Raw genomic sequence first — 17,134 nt, forward strand, 5'->3', positions numbered from 1 at the left:
GGTTTGATCACTTTTCTTCTGAGGAGTCTATTCCTGGTCACAGGTTTGTCTAAGACTAAAATTGCGTTTGTTGGTTCTCTGACAAATGTAGTTCAAACCAACTTGAAGTTGCCGATCCCTGAGATGCCATATCAAAAAATTACCTTCACCCTTGCAGATATGTCATGGGCCGAGTTCTGGCATTTCAGTCGGGAGTGGACAAGAATTTGGACTTGAGTTACCATCAAGGGGTAACAGACTCTGGAGAACAAAACTTTTCATATGATGTGGGTCGTGCAGTAAAAGTTTACTTACTGTGGACAGCATTGATTCGACATTCTGATGGCCCTAGGAAGGATCGCATAGCTTCAAAATATACCATTTCTAAATAGATTCATTAGCTTATTGCTCAAGCTTACTGCCTTGAAGGAAGAGTCCCAACCTGTCCTGTATATGTTCTTTCTGCCAGGAGTGTTGGTGCCTCCTGGGCTTTTCAACATCAAATATCTGTAGCTCTGGTTTGTAGGGCTGCTACCTGATTTTTAGTTTGTACCATTCCTAAGTTTTTCCAGGTAGAGGTTCAGGCCTCTGTCAGAAGCGTCTAGTAGGTGGCTTTGTGAGGTTGTAACCTGTGTAGATTTTGCTTTATAATTTTTGCCAGTGTCGTCCTATAGACTGCAGTAAAACCCAGGTGTTCCTTCATGTGTCCCTTCATGGATTTCAAGAAATTACATGAAATTCATACATTAAAATTCAATAAATTTACTTTAAGTTCTAAAAACCTCCAGGACCTGCTTCTCCTCAGGGTTTCCCCCAGTGTTCTGTTAGTTGACCTCGTCAGGTTGTTGGTCATGTTAGAAGTAATTTTTTCTTTCTTTTATACCTGCTGTTAGTAGGTTCAGCTTGATCAGCTTCTCGCTGACTCATGCTCAGGTTTATTCTCCTTGGTGTGACCTTCTTCTTTGGCCTGGAACATCATATTGATCCTCTGTGCTTTCCCTTGGGTATTGTTGGCAGGTTCCCATATTCAGTGGGAGGCCCAACCTCATCCATTTAGATTCGGGCACTGGTGGCCACCTTGAGGTGGCTCCTGGGCCTTAAAGCAGAGCTCCAGTCAAACCTAAAAACAGTAAGTCAGCAGGTACAAAAAACTGCAGCTGCTGACTTTTAAAAAAAACAGCCACTCACCTGTCTCACGATCTAGCGGTTTACTCAATGCATCCGGTTTCACTGGCCCTCGCTCCCCGACGCAGGCATCCTGAGTGTGGGCAACCGGCTGGGACAGTAGCGTTGCTTCTTGTGAATGGTTCCATAATCTTCTGGGACCTGTTCACCTGTTACACGTCCCAGAAGTCTATGGAGAGGGAGCACAACTTCTGCTTGCGACTGCCTAGGTGGTCGCAGTGGGAGTGGGTGCCTGTCAAAATCAGGTAAGTGCTCCAAGGCCACCCTCTCCCACTCCCCAAAAGTGCCAATTCCTCACGAGGAGCAGGGGACCAATACTTAACGCGGAACTTTAAGTGGAGCTCCGCTTTAAGCAATCCCCATTTCCTCCTGGTGAGGTCTGAGGTCCCAGTTGAGTGCTTTTTGAATGTTTTCACTGAGACCCTCAATGGAAAGGGAAGAAAATGTACCACTCTGTCTTTTATTTCTTCCCTTAGTACTGTTTTTCCACAAAAACAAGACATGGGTAGAAGGGTTTTATACAGAAGAATGACTTATAACCTTTCTGCTTGCCAGTTACCAATCCTGTAGATTGCCTTATTACCCAATGGCTGAATTTCTGTGTCCCCCAATGGACTTCAAGAAATGGATTTTACTGTATGTCCAAAAATTTCATTATAGTTGTTTTAGGAAGGTTCTTAACTATTCGTTTTCTTCAGGCATACCACTTGACCATGTGGCTGCTTTGATTTTCTATATTAGCAGAATACATTTCTATTTGTTAGTGGACAGAGCTTAGCACCCAGGGGTATGGCTTTTTGCCATAATGAGGGGAGAAATGTGAGGTTAGAAATGGTCCTGATGTGACTGCAGTCTTATATGCAGCCTGAGTTCCTGCTTTTTCTTTGTATGTTTTCACAGGATTCCTTCCAGAAGATTTTGTTGTCTATATGCAAGCAAGCTGCAGAGAGCAGCAATGTCTACAAGAAACACAGAATCCTCACCATTTATCATCTATTTGTTAACCTTCTTCTGGCAGAAATTAAAGATGGCTTGGGTGGAGCTTGGGCATTTGTCCTCAGAGATGTCATTTACACCTTGATACACCATATCAACAGCAGGTCTGTGTGTGATGTTCAACACGGAAGTAAAATGTTTTTGCAGGAAAGGACCATATCTGTATGAAAAATACTGATATATACAGTTGTGTTCAAAATAATAGCAGTGTGTTGAAAAAAGTGAATAAAGCTCAAAATTCTTCTAATAGCTTTTATTTCCATACACACAAATGCATTGGGAACACTACACATTCTATTCCAAATCAAAACATGAAGAAAAATATATCAAATTTGTGTTGTTCCTCTAAAAAAATGGAAGAAAAGTGATTATTAGACTGTTCAAAAAAATAGCAGTGTTTGTATTCTTCTTTACAAACTCAAACATTCACTATAAAAACTGAAAAATGTTTGAAGATTTTGCTTTCCTTCGAATCACTTAATGAATATTTAGTTGTATAAGCACTGTTTCTGAGACCTGCTGTACATCTGTGTTGCATGGAGTCAACCAACTTCTGGTACCTGTGAACAGGTATTCCAGCTCAGGATGATTGGACTACATTCCACAGTTCTCTATTTCTTGGTTTTGCCTCAGAAACTGCATTTTTGATGTCACCCCACAAGTTTTCTATTGGATTAAGATCCGGGGATTGGGCTGGCCACTCCATAACGTCAATCTTGTTGGTCTGGAACCAAGATGTTGCACGTTTACTGGTGTATTTGGGGTCGTTGTCTTGTTGGAATATCCATTTCAAGGGCAGCATGACCTCTTCAAGTATTGAATGCGATAAATAGACCCAACACCGTAGTATGAGAAACATCCCCATATCATGATGCTTGCACAACCATGCTTCACTGTCTTCACAGTGTACTGTGGCTTGAATTCAGTGTTTGGGGGTCGTCTGACAAACTGTCTCCGGCCACTAGACCCAAAAAGAACAATCTTACTTTCATCAGTCCACAAAATGTTGCGCCATTTCTCTTTAGGCCAGTCAATGTGCTCTTTGGTAAATTATAACCTCTTCAGCACGTCTTTTTTTCAACAGTGGGACTTTGCGGGGGCTTCTTGCAGATAGCTTGGCTTCACATAGGCGTCTTCTAATTGTAACAGTACTCACAGGGAACTTTACACCTTCTTTGATCTTCCTGGAGCTGATTGCTGGCTGAGTCCTTGCCATTTTGGCTATTCTTCTTTTCGTTTGAATGGTAGTTTTTGGCTTTCTTCCACATCTTTCAGGTTTTGGTTGCCATTTGAAAGCATTTGCGATCATTTTAGCTGAGCAGCCTATCATTTTCTGCACTTCTTTATATGTTTTCCCCTCTCCAATCAACTTTTTAATCAAGGTACGCTGTTCTTCTGAACAATGTCTGGAACGACCCATTTTCCTCAGAATTTCAGAGAGAAATGCACTGTAACCAGCATGTACAACATTTGCTGCCTTCCTTGCTCAAATAAGGGCAATAATTGCCACCTGTTTTTCAAAGAATGAATGACCTCACTAATAGAACTCCACACTGCTCTTATTTTGAACATGCCCCTTTCAATTAGTGATTCAATTACACAGAATCAGCAGCATGCATGTCATGGCTGTTGGGTCTGTTGGATTTCTATTACTCTGCTACACCTGCTAGTAAATTATTTGCCATGTAGAAATATCATTTCTACCAAAAACAGTGATTGATCAGGTTAGTGATGTCTGACTGCTATTATTTTGAACACAACTGTGTATATATATATATATATATTTATTCTGTTTTACTTGTTGTGTTTACATCATTTCAAATCATTATTTATATTTTACATGTAAATGAGTTCAAGAAAAATGTGAACTGTCATATGAAAAAGTATTAAAACACTTTTTATAGTTCTAAAACATCTATGTACAAGAAATTTCTCTCACACCACTGTTTATAGCACTGTAAAGCCTTCTTAAAATAGAGGGTGTTTACATGTTTGTCATTTCAGGACAATGTATGGAGCCAGGCAGATCATTGCTTAACACCCCATTGGCCAGAGGCACATCCAGAGCCTGTGGCGTGTAGTGCATATATAGTCTAATAGGAAGCCATTAATTCAAAACTGCATACAGCTATTTCAAGCTATTTGGCCATCATCAGTGCAGTGTATGGAAACCATGGCTTCCATGTTGTTGGTCTTGGGGCATGTGACAGAATGAGTACCTTCTGTTTTAAGAAGGCTTTACTGTGTTATGCACTTGTTAGCATGAGGGGTTTTTTGATTGCTTTAGACCCTTCTTGCCATAACATTTATGGTTATATGGTTCTCATTTGGTCCCAAATCCTAGACTATAGAAGCCATAATTTGTCCTAGGGTAACACACTTATTACCCTGTATCTATGGAGGAACAGAATTGTCTCCCTAGACCAGAAAGTGAGTTAAGACTACTTCATAGAAACAAATTGGCTTAATGGATTGAGAAAAATTATTTTAAAATAATGTGAAACATCCATTTATTTTCCAAAAATCAATTCTCTCATGCTTCTTTTCATTTGCAAAATGAATTAATCTGTAAGCCAGTTATCTGTATACAAAAATTGTTTAAATGAAATATCATTTAATTCAAAGTGGAGTCTCTTCATCTGTTTTTGAATTTAAAAGTAATGTGTCAGGTTATAAATATGGGGACTTCCATCACTGATGTTTTTGGTGATATATGAATGGACACTTAACCTGTTAGGCCCATTAATAGATAAATAATTTCCCTAAAAACTCTGGTCTCTTCCAGATCCACTGCTCCCAGGGATGATGTATCAACTCGCAGTTTCATGCTCTGTCTTGATCTTTTGCATCGGGTTTGCCGAGCAGCCGTCACCAACTGCAAGGATGCCCTAGATAGTCACCTGCACGTCATTGTGGGCAGTCTCATCCCTTTGGCAAACAGCTGTGCGAAAATACAAGAGCAGGTAAATGTTTGACCTTAATTTGGAGATGCAAATACAGCACGTTTTAACAAAAATGTATGCATTTAGTTTAGCCCTCTTTATTTATTCCTTAAGTGCAGGCAGGCAGATTATACAGTAATATGCTGCTCTTTTTGTTGTTTCAGTTGGAGTTTTCAATTGTAGTTCAATTAGTAGTTTCAGTTGATAAGTGCTGCAGCAAGGGTTAAAATATCTGTCAGGTTATTTCTATGTAAAATTAGAAAATTGATGAATTATGAATTCAAAAATAACGGAATCAAATCCTTAAGGCCTAGTTCACACCAATGTGTTTTTTAGTGCTTTTTGTAGAAACGCACTATAGTCCAATTAACATGGTTTCCTATGGGACACATTCACATAAATCCTTTTTTAATAAGCTTTTTTTTTTGGGAAAGGGTCAGTGACTTTTTTTAAACACCAAAAGCAGTGCTTTTCCTACAATAGAGTTCAATGGAGACGCTGCTGAAGCTCATGTTGTGTGTTTTTGCCGCAATTTCTGTTTTTATTCTGCCTAGCAACAAAAACATTTCCTCTTTTTAAAAAAAAATGCTGCAAAATATGCAAGACGTGGCAAAAAGGCATGAGTAAAAACGCAAAGGGAAATACAAAAAGCATTACAACAATGGATCAAAAGCGAACTGCACTGGTGTGACAAGATGCCTTCTTCCAAAGAGACAGGAAAATTTGGCTGAACAATAACTCATTACCAGAAGGTCCTAATACATACCAAACAAATAATGGATAACCAGATTTGCAATGGTGAGACCTTGGAAACTCAATTTTACACAAACACTCATGTTTACCAAGTCACAACATTTAACTCAAGTTTTACAATTGTTAAACAGAGCAGGAAACAAAACATTGTTGAGAAACCAACAGATTCCATTTTAGCAAATACTGCTTGCTGGAAGACCCGACAACTGTTTGTCAGCCAGATGCAAAATAATGGTTATTTTAGAATGAAGAAAGCAGTGAAGAAGAGAAAGAGAGAATGAATATATAAAAAGTCTACACACCCCTGTTAAAATGTCAGGTTGCTGTGATATAAAAAAATGAGACAGAAATAATTTCAGAACTTTTTCAACCTTTAATGTGACCTATAAACTGTACAACTCAATTTAAAAACAAACTGAGATCTTTTAGGGGGACGTAAACATAAAATACTAAAACAATGTGGTTGCATAAGTGTGCACACCCTCTTATAACTGGGGATGTAGTTGTGTTCAGAATTAAGCAATCACATTCAAAATCCTGTTAAATAGGAGTCAGTACACACCTTCCATCATTTAACCACTTCCCGCCCGCCATATAGTCCAATGACGGGCGCAAGGTGGTTCTCTCGTTCTGAGAGGACGTCATATGACGTCCTCCCATTCTCACCGTGCATGCGCGGCTCAGGGAACGCACGGCGATCGGCAGTGCGCTCTGTCCCTCGGACACAGCGGATCACCGATAACGGAAAGGGCCAAAGATGTCGGCTCTGTCATGTGATCAGCTGTGTCCAATCACAGCTGATCACATGTAAACATGGAAATGCCAGTTAATGGCATTTCCCTCCTCTCGAGCTGTCACGCTGACCGCTCGAGAGGAGAGGAGAGCCAGTAATCGGTTTTCCGCGGAGGGGACATGTACACTGATCATCAGGGCACTGATCATCAGTGTGCCCTGATGATCAGTGTAGCCCCAGCAGTGCCACCTGTCAAAGTCCATCAGTGCCAGCTTTCAGTGCCTATCAGTGCCACATCAATGCCATATATCGGTGCATACCAATGCACATCAGTGCCACATATCAGTGCCCATCTGAGCTGCCATATTGCCAAGTCAAGATGTGCCATGCTGATAGACTCATACCCAAAAAGACTGAGTGCTGTAATAAAATCAAAAGGTGCTTCAACAAAGTATTAGTTTTAAGGGTATGCACATTTATGCAACCATATTATTTTAGTTTTTTATTTTTACTTCCCTCCACCTAAAAGATTTCTGTTTGTTCAACTGAGTTGTACAGTTTATAGGTCACATTAAAGGTGGAAAAAGTTCTGAAATGATTCATTTTTGTCTCATTTTTTTACATCACAGAAACCTGACATTTCACAGGGGTGTGTAGACTTTATATATACACTGTATATAAATATTCTCTACCAACTTGCAGATATTTATATATTTGGTATAATATCACATTAGCTCCAAAGAACGCAGGAGAGTTATATTGTGGTTGGTATATTGTCTGAGCTCAACTAATACTCGTGATCACCTTGAGGCAATGTATCTAAATTCTATTTATAGTTCAAGTACCGCCCAATTATGAATAATTTATATTTCACCTAGCCCCACCATTAGAATACATTACCACCACGACATACCCCGTATAAAGCCTGGCTGCTTTACTGAAATCAACACTGGGGGATCATTTGGGATTTAAACATAAAGTAGGGTTACCTTTGTAATATGTCAATGCGGAATCATGATAACTTTTTTAATTTATCTTACAGGTGTGTGACTTGCTAACCTTTTTAGTAATCGAAAGCCAAAATAATGAAAACCTCAACCACACTATTAAACTCCTAGACCCCTTTCCTGATCATCCTTTATTTAAGGACCTGCGTCAGGCCCACCAAAAATTCAAGTACAGCCAAGGACCATTCACACTTCTACAGGTATTAGCTCCCTGTTGTACAGTGATTATGGAATCCTGTATTAAAGGACAAGTATGCTCTTCTTTATATTCATCTGATTCTGAAATAAACCCCCTGACTTGTTATTAAATGCCCTACTTTTTTTTTTCTTCCTTCTATAAACAATTCAGGAAATCAACCATTTTCTGTCTGTAAGTGTCTGTGATTCACTCCCTTTGACCAGACTGGAAGGATTGAATGACTTAAGGAAACAACTGGAACAGCACAAAGATAAAATAAAAGGCCTTGTCCATGATTTCCAAGGTACAGTGTCAGCTTTATGTGTTTGATCTCTCCCAACAAGCCCAGACATTTGAGTTTAATGATTACAAATCATGCCTAAGGAATGAACACATGTTGTGAATTTCAAACGATCATGTATTTTCTATTTTGGAAGATTAGAGACCTTTGTAAGTAATATATATTTAATTGTTCCTATGTCCATTGTGTACCCTTGTGGTAATGTTGTTTGTTTGTTTTTTTTCATTTAATATAATTTACATACTAATCCTATATAGTGCATGCTTTCACTACCATAAAATGTGTAAACATTAGTATGATTTCATTCAGAGGAATCATCATGCCTTCTGAATGTATTGAGAAGTGTGAAATTGAACAGGTGTGAAGGCTTCCTAATACTGGGTACCCACGGGCCAAATATCAGCCAAAACCATTAAAGTAGAAACTGGACAACTTTCAGCCCATGTGTACAGCTGCCCAGTTGACAGAAGCTGATCTCACAAATGGCTTCTGTTGAACGAGCATGCTTGAAAACCAGCAGCCAAACGGCATCCGATGATCTCTTGCAGCCAATGGCTGCAAGCTTTGATCTTTGTGTTCTGGCGGGGAGGCAGTGACCGTGCTCTGTCAGTTCTTTTTCGTTCAGCCTGCTGGGTTGAATGAAAAAAACTTATACTGTGTACCTGTGGGCCAAATATCAGCCAAAACCATTAAAGTAGAAACTGGACAACTTTCAGCCCATGTGTACAGCTGCCCAGTTGACAGAAGCTGATCTCACAAATGGCTTCTGTTGAACGAGCATGCTTGAAAACCAGCAGCCAAACGGCATCCGATGATCTCTTGCAGCCAATGGCTGCAAGCTTTGATCTTTGTGTTCTGGCGGGGAGGCAGTGACCGTGCTCTGTCAGTTCTTTTTCGTTCAGCCTGCTGGGTTGAATGAAAAAAACTTATACTGTGTACCTGTGGGCCAAATATCAGCCAAAACCATTAAAGTAGAAACTGGACAACTTTCAGCCCATGTGTACAGCTGCCCAGTTGACAGAAGCTGATCTCACAAATGGCTTCTGTTGAACGAGCATGCTTGAAAACCAGCAGCCAAACGGCATCCGATGATCTCTTGCAGCCAATGGCTGCAAGCTTTGATCTTTGTGTTCTGGCGGGGAGGCAGTGACCGTGCTCTGTCAGTTCTTTTTCGTTCAGCCTGCTGGGTTGAATGAAAAAAACTTATACTGTGTACCAGGCTTAACCTCACTTTACATAATGGACGTTGGTTCTTTGCTGGCTTGCAAGGGATTAGCATCTTCCTGGATCAGCCAGCATGAGAACATTGCTTTAGTAGAAGTTGAGTGGACGTTGCTGGAGATCGGTTGATGTTGGTTAAATCACTATTGTCTATCAATGCACCCCAATACTGTAGATGATATAATGTCTGTGCACATATTCCACTAATGTATTTATTACCTCTGTTACACAGGAAATCCTCAGGACAGTGTCATTGCAAATCTGGTTCTCAGTCTTTTACAGCTGTCAAAGAATGCCGTACACCTGGCCAATGGTAAAGATGTTTTGGGTAAGTGGCATATAATGAAGTCTGTGAAAAATGTTTTATTTGTAAGATTTTTTATATTTATTTAGGAAATTGATCATGTTAGCCCTTATGTGAGAATTATGCAGAAAAACATTGCCCATAGGGACCAATGAGGTGTTTGCACCTCCACCTTAACACCCAGCTTGCTGAGGGACACTCAGAAGGAGGAGTGGACTTCGCCCATGGGGGACCTCCAAAGAGGAGGTAAAGGAACGCTCTCTGCAGCATTGTTGCACAGGGCAGGTAAATATAACCTTTTTTTTATTTTAATAAAAACAGAGCCTTTATTGTCACTTTAATAAGACTGTAGTACATATGTGCTGATTAGAGGAGCAGGTTGGCTCCATTTTGTAAGTAAAATTGCTTGAGGTAAGTATAAATCAAGTTTGCTTGCACTCACAGTAGACTGTAGCAAAGGAGCAACTTTACTAAAGGTAAAGCTGTCCTTGAAGTGGTGCTGAACTCAAAAAGTAAAGATTTGCTTTCTTCTAGTATCTACAAATATTAATTGTGCCTGTGTAGAACCCTGAAAATGTTTCCTTTTGCGCCTTAAATTTCCTTCTGAATGAATAACACTGCACTTCCTGTGCCCAGGCACTACTGTGCCTTGAGCTTCATAGCTGTATATCTGCAGTGTGAGGTACTGTGCCTTTTAACTGCTAGTCACACTAGATTTGCTGATTTCTGGGGAAACTTCTGTACCTGTGGACCTGCAGTGTAAAGTTCTCGCTTCTTCTCCCCAGATAATTTTCACAATCTGTGTTCTTACGCTGTTTTTGCTGCATTCCAATGTATCCATCACCAGTTATCTGGGAGGCAAGTTTGACATGTGTAAGAAAATCCCATCTACCAAGATGGCTGCACCTGCACAAAGGCATGGGAAGGAACACTTTCTTTAAGTCTTTTTTAAGATTTTCTGTTTAAATCTGTGAACATTTCATTTTTTAGAATCTGGATTCCGTGTAGAAAATCTGCATCCTGAATTCCATATGTTTAATTTGGTTCAGTATTTCAAAACATAATTTGTGCTAATTATTCCTGTCTGTCGATTATTTGTTTTTTGGCTACATAGGGACATTGGGTTGCTTTTCTGCTGTTTTGTAGTAGGTCTCATTAAAACCCTATTACACATGACAATATAACCATTTCCTAGCACGTTTTTATTTTCAGAAGCTGCAGGTAGCTGTCTAGGGGAGCTGGGACCTGTTGACTTTTGCACCATAGCCCTGCAGCCCCAGAAAGAGCTGCTTTATAGCAAAACTGTTGATGTGTTCGAAGACAAAGAGCTGCAATGTGTGCTTTTCATCCTGAAATTGATAAACAGCGCCCTGACAGACCACTGGTGCGTAGCTTTTCACTGTTGCTTCTTATAGGCTATGTCATGAATATTCTCTGAGCTGAGAAACTTACACTATGTAACCAAGAGCCCTGTGTGCTCTGAAGTCTAATAGAAGGTTACAGGAAAAATGTACGGTCTTTGTCTCACTCGTGTCTGAGGCTCCATGCACACTGGCTTAAACAAAACGCCAGTGATCTTGATAGAAAAAAAAAATTGCTAATTTTCAGCGTTTTTTTGTACTAGAGTTTAGCAGTGTTTTGCTTTTATTTTTTTTTCTGCTAGAAAAATGCTTTCAAAAATGCAAAACAGAGGTTTTTTTTTCTGCCTCTAAACACTGAGCTTAAAAAAACACGCTTAGACTATTTAATGTGCATGGACACATAGGATACCAGTTACTTCTACAGATAACACACTAAACTAATTTAGGAGCAGCATTTTTTAAGCCGTGTGCATTGAGCATGAAAATATCATGTAAATCTCCTCTTCTCTCTTTTTTCCTTTAAATGGGATTATTACTGGGGGGAAAAAATGTTTCCTGCAGGTATGAAGTGCTTTAAATTATGGAGGTTACCTAACCCCTTCCTGCATCCCACAGATTGTTATTGTCCAGTGAGGCAGCCCATCATCATTGTGAGCCATTAGAAATTTATAGGGGTAGGAGGAAGCAGACAAGCTCCAACATTACCCCAGAAATGTTGGCGCGTTGCTTGTTCACAACACCCCAGAGTTTGGGCATAAATGGGTTAACTAAAGCACTGGTCTCTGTTACAAGTACGCTGGGATCTGTGGCAGATTTTGGTTTTTGCTATATTAACCACTTGCCTTCCGCCTTATAGCAGATTTGCTCCTACAGGGCAGAAGTTCTGTGCAACATATATAAACATGATTTTGCACTTCTGCCACTGGGGGACGCACACCTGCTGCCGGTACGCTGCTTCTTCTGTAATTGGACACAGCAGAAGCCAATCAACAGATGGCAGCCAATGAATGACATAACACAGCTCTGCCTATGTAAACAAGAGCTGTGTTATGTCAACCGCGATCAGCTAGGTTTTATTCATGGAATAAAATTTAGCAGATTGCTTAGTACAAACCGTAAACAGTGCACACAAAAACACTGGCTAGGCACACAATTAACCCTTTGATCGCCCTAGTTGTTTAAGCCCTATCCAGCCAGTGTCATTGTATGTTTCTAGCACTGATCACTGTGTTATTGTCGCTGGTTCCGACAAAGTGTCAGTTAATGACAGACTGTCCGCAACAATATTGCATTCCCTCTATAAGCCTCTGATCACTGCCATTACTATTATTAAAAAAAAATTCCATTATGTATATCGCCATTTGTAGATGCTATAAGTTTTTGCGCAAACCAATCAATATACGCTTATTGGGATTTTTTTTTTACTAAAAATATGTAGCAGAATACATTTTGGCCTAAATTTATGAAGAAGTTTGACTTTTACATTTTTTAATTGGATATGTTGCTTTATAGCAAAAAGTAAAAAAAAAAAGTTTTTCTTTTTTTTTTAAATGTTGGTGTTTTTTCATTCATAGCACAAAAAAATAAAAACCTGTAGAGGTGATTACCACTGAAAGAAAGCTCTATTTGTGGGGGGAATAATTATTTAAATTTCATTTTAATACAACATTGCATGAGCACGCAATTGTCAGTTAAAGTAATACAGCGCTGTATCGCAAAAAGAATGGCCTGCTCATGAAGAGGGTAAATCTTCCGACGGTCAGGTGGTTAAAGTATATCTAAAGACAAAACTTTTTTTTTTTTTTAAGTTTTGGATATAATGCAGGGGTATTAGAACACCTGTCAGTTTATTGCTGTCTGTGCCCCCATAAAGGAGATTCACCCTCTCTGTTTGTCCTGTTTACCATTATCATTGGAAGTGAAAGTAAAAGAAAATTCAAAATTTTGGGTTTTCCCTAGAAAGGTAAGGGGAAAAAGCTTCCAATGGGAACTCTAGTTCTGATGATTTTGGGGTCCCCAAGGAATTCTGTTAATTTGAAGGGATTTTGTCTCACTTCTTGTTTGGCTATGGAATAGGAAATGAAGGCAAATCTCCACAATGGGACACAGAGGGTGGAAACAAGATCTGACAGGGGTTATAGCCTTCCCTTGCTCTTTCCAAAATGGTAGAAAAAAAAGTTATTCTTATAGTTCTACTTTAAAGAGACTTGCTTGGGTTACTGGCAGGATTATATAACCTCTATGCCAGGGTCTCAAGTGTTAGCAATATGTTTTCCTGGAACCACGGCCATCAGTTTTACAATATCCTAGGACATCTCAAAGGTGATTTCAGCTAAATGCACTACTATAGTATTCACTAACCTGATGAAATGACAGCCACATGTTAGAAGCCTTAAAACCAACAATTGACTGGGCACTACCTGGCCTACAGTTTTCTCACTTTTACCTTAATTTTCTTGCCCTGGTAATGAGCACCTCTTTTGCTGTGATCAACCATGCAGTGGGTCACCAGTAAACCATTTGACCAGATGAAGACATTTTTTACACTATTGTGCTGTAAAAGTCCTTGGAGTAAACTGCAGAGATTTTTAAGTATGCATCTGAGGTATCTAGACACTGAGCTCTTCAGCTTTTCACCATTTATCATGCAGGGAAGGTAGACTTGATCTTGTCCTAATACCCTTTTACCTGGCCAGAATATCACATTTGGAAATTGACTGCTGCCGAGATCCCCTCTCTAGTTAAGTGTTTGTTTTTCCTTTTAGCATCCATGTGCGATCAGCAGCTGCTATATGTTTAAAAAATATCCTGGCCACAAAAACTGGCAATCAATTTTGGGATATGTACAAAGAGAGTGAAGACCTTATGCTGGTTTATCTGCAACCATTTCGCTCCCCAAAGAAAAAGGTAATTTTTTTTGTGTCTTAATATGAATTCTCCTTTTGATTTGGTCACTTTGTAATGTTATTGTGATTTTTTTTTTTTTTTTTTTATGAAAAGTCATAGCCATTATAGTGGTATTAAACCCAAAGCCAAAAATATAATATATTGCAGTTTACCAGTCATTAGATGGTGGTGGCTGCATTAGTTTTTTTTTTTAAGCTTTTATCCTTCTGGGGGATCACTTGGTGATCAGGCCAGTAACACACCACCTGTATTAAAGTTCCCCCACTCTGGATGAAAGAGCACAGGGGGACACCTTTGTACAGCAACAATGCCAGTCTACGGGGGAGGGGAGTGTTAGATTGAAGTGAAACTCCAGCTAACACTTTATAAGCAGTTACAGTGATAGTTTTTTCCTTTTTGGGATAAAGGTTTTACATAAATGCTGATCATTGTAAGCACCCCTTTCAGTGGTAAATGGTTTGTCTCAACCATCTAACTGCTACATCTTTAGGACAGCTTGTTCTGATGAAAAATAACAGACTCGCTGGCTAGATCTCCAGGTGAAAATAGAAGAATAAGCCTAAAAAAGAAAACTAAGGCAGCAATCTTACCTAAAATTTGGTAAGCTGCAATATATTAAATATTTGCTTTTGGGTTTAATATTGCTGTAAAGGATAAGTTCACCTTTGGGAACATGCTACATACTCCACCCATTTTTAGGGTGGAACATGTAACATGTTGCCATAGCCACAAAAGCCACCCCCCCCCCCCCCTTCCCTCCCTGACAGTTAGTACAGGGAGAAGTCTCCTTGTACTATCTGTCTATTTTGAAAACAGCATGGCCAGTGCAGAGCTCCGCCCACACAGCCGCGTCATTCCTTTACGGACACATGAATGAATGAACTGCAAATCCCGGCAACCTTAGCGGCTGTGGGCTTGTAGTTTTTAATGAACTACTACGGCGCTGAGGAGCCCCATGGTAGTTCATTGAAGCTTCCTGTCAGAATATCTGCTTGCTCGTACATCCCTTGGCAAGCAGATATTCTGACAGATATTCTGACAGGTCTGCAGGAGACCCGCATGGCACCAGTGATTGCTGATGCAATGCTTTCCAGGCTCCTGCAGACAAAAATAATAAATGCACATATTTTTAATTGCAAAAAAAGTGCATTTATTATTTTTGACTAAAAGGTGTACTTAATCTTTAACCCCTCTAAATATGCATAAATACGTTAATAAATATTCTTCCTTGAAAACTACTGGATGACACTTTGTGCATCTGCTTTCTATCAACCAGGCTGGGTGTCACTGACAGATTCAGCTCCCACTAACAATCGGAAAAACTAGAGTGGGCCCACCATAGGGCTGCTATACTCAAGATTAATGGTAGCATAAGCCAAGGATGGAAGGAAAAGAAAAATGAAGAAAACAGGAAGAGACAAAAAAAAAGAAAATTGAGTGGGGTGGGGGGGGTTGATTTAACCGGTTCCCAACCGTGCTATAGCTGAAGGACGGCTACAGCGTGGTTGTGTAATCCTGGGATGACGTCCATGGATGTCATTCCAAAACATGCCCCCCTGTCCGGCCCCAGCGGCGCTCAGACGGTGATCGATGTATCCTACGAACACAGCTGATCACAGCTTTTGCCTTGAATAAAATAATCCTTTTTTTTAACACAGTTCTTCATGTAGTAACTTAGAGAGGTCTCCTAACATTAACCTGAAAGAATCAGATAGGGACTTTCAGGAGCCCTGTCATAGTAGCTTCTACTAGCCAGTGGACTGAGAGCCTTGGGCCCTGAAATCATTCTAGAATGCAATTCTGTTTCCCCATTATCAATCTAATAAAGCATCTACATAGTACCTATAATATGTAGAAGTAAGCATCATCTCCAGGTATTTGTCTTTTGTGTACAAAGACAGATACAGTGTATCTATCAATGGTCTATGTTGATTATCAAAAAATCGTAACATTCTACTGTTGTTTTGTTGTTATTACTGGTTTTGTTACCTGCTGTGTAATTTTTTTTCAGTTCCTAGATGTGGAGAATACCTATGTTGGAGACTCTACAATGGATGCATTGGATGACCATAGTTTATGGATCCCACAAAATGCCAGCCATGACGACTGGATAAAGAACTTAACTTGTGTCCTGTTAGAGTCTGGTGGAGTGAGAAGTGAAATCCTTTTATTACTGAAGCCACTGTGTGAGGTGAGTGTCTGAGCAGTGGAACTGAAAGCTGCAGCTGCAAGATTTTTACGGATAGGCAAATTAATAAATACAAAGATTGTAAAGCTGGTTTGCTGTTTTTCTGAGTTTGCATATAGAGGTGTTATTTTTTTGATCAATGGATTGGCTGGGGCATGCCTATTTTACTTTGCCTATTATACTTTTATAAAAACACTGCAAAGTTATTTTTTTTTTTTTTGTCTTGACAAACTAGCTTTGATTGACTTAGAGATGGCTGAACAACTCTCCTAGTGTCTGATCTTTGCTACTGCTAGGTATTAGTTTTGTTTTTTTTTTTGTTTTTTTTTTAATCTTTCTTTTAGTTCCATTAGCACAGGCATCACTTAATCCTCATGCACACTGCACGTTTTTACAGCGGCTGTTTCTGGCTTTTGACGTTTTTTCTGCAGCCAGTAAACCCCTCAGCATGTTATCCTATGTGTCCATGCACAGGCTCTTTTGTAAAACGCTGCCAATAAATCATGGCACATTATAAGGTCTCATGCACACTAGAAAAGCTAAAAACTGCTTTGGAAACAGTGGATAAAAAACGCTAATGTTTAGCACTGTTTAGACTAGTGTATAAGTTACATTTAGTAGCTTCAGCCTTTAGAAGCGGGGCCATTGTTAAGGAGAGGGCCAAGAAGCCAGCCCCTGTGTCCTTAACAATGGTTGAGTCATCGGCTGTCAGCTGAATGTAAAAAAAAAACATTGCCGGCAATGAAAAAAAAAATTTAAAAAAACGGCGGGAGGTTCCCCTCATAATCCGTACCAGACCCTTAACAAGCATGCAGCCTGGCTGGCCAGGAAGGAGGGGCGGGGGGGGAGGGAGAGTGCACAACCCCCCCCCCTCCTTTTCCCAGACCATACCAGGCCACATGCCCTCAGCATGGAGTGTGCTTTGGGGCAGGTGGGTCCCCACCCAAAGCACCTTCTCCCCGTGCTGATGAGGACAGGTGCCTCTTTCCACAACCCTTGCCGTTGGTTGTGGGGGGGCTTATGAGAATCTGGAAGGGGGGCCCCCCAGAAAAAGCCTCAAAAGTATCAATTTAACCGAA

General features: G+C 40.0%; 1 protein-coding gene across 1 annotated transcript in view; it reads left to right on the forward strand.

The window, feature by feature from the left end:
• ATM (ATM serine/threonine kinase) overlaps nt 1-17,134 on the forward strand; it is a 194,638-nt gene that overhangs the window by 100,242 nt on the left and 77,262 nt on the right. Inside the window, exons 28-35 of the mRNA XM_089691116.1 lie at nt 2,065-2,264; nt 4,946-5,123; nt 7,631-7,795; nt 7,945-8,077; nt 9,528-9,623; nt 10,812-10,983; nt 13,726-13,867; nt 15,879-16,058. Of these exons, the coding sequence (XP_089547242.1) occupies nt 2,065-2,264; nt 4,946-5,123; nt 7,631-7,795; nt 7,945-8,077; nt 9,528-9,623; nt 10,812-10,983; nt 13,726-13,867; nt 15,879-16,058 (1,266 nt within the window). The remainder of the gene's footprint in view (nt 1-2,064; nt 2,265-4,945; nt 5,124-7,630; nt 7,796-7,944; nt 8,078-9,527; nt 9,624-10,811; nt 10,984-13,725; nt 13,868-15,878; nt 16,059-17,134) is intronic.

The sequence above is a fragment of the Staurois parvus genome, unplaced genomic scaffold (genome assembly GCF_062004578.1).
Source record: "Staurois parvus isolate SC_StPar_1 unplaced genomic scaffold, SC_StPar_1.0 ptg000550l, whole genome shotgun sequence".
Lineage (NCBI taxonomy): Eukaryota > Metazoa > Chordata > Amphibia > Anura > Ranidae > Staurois > Staurois parvus.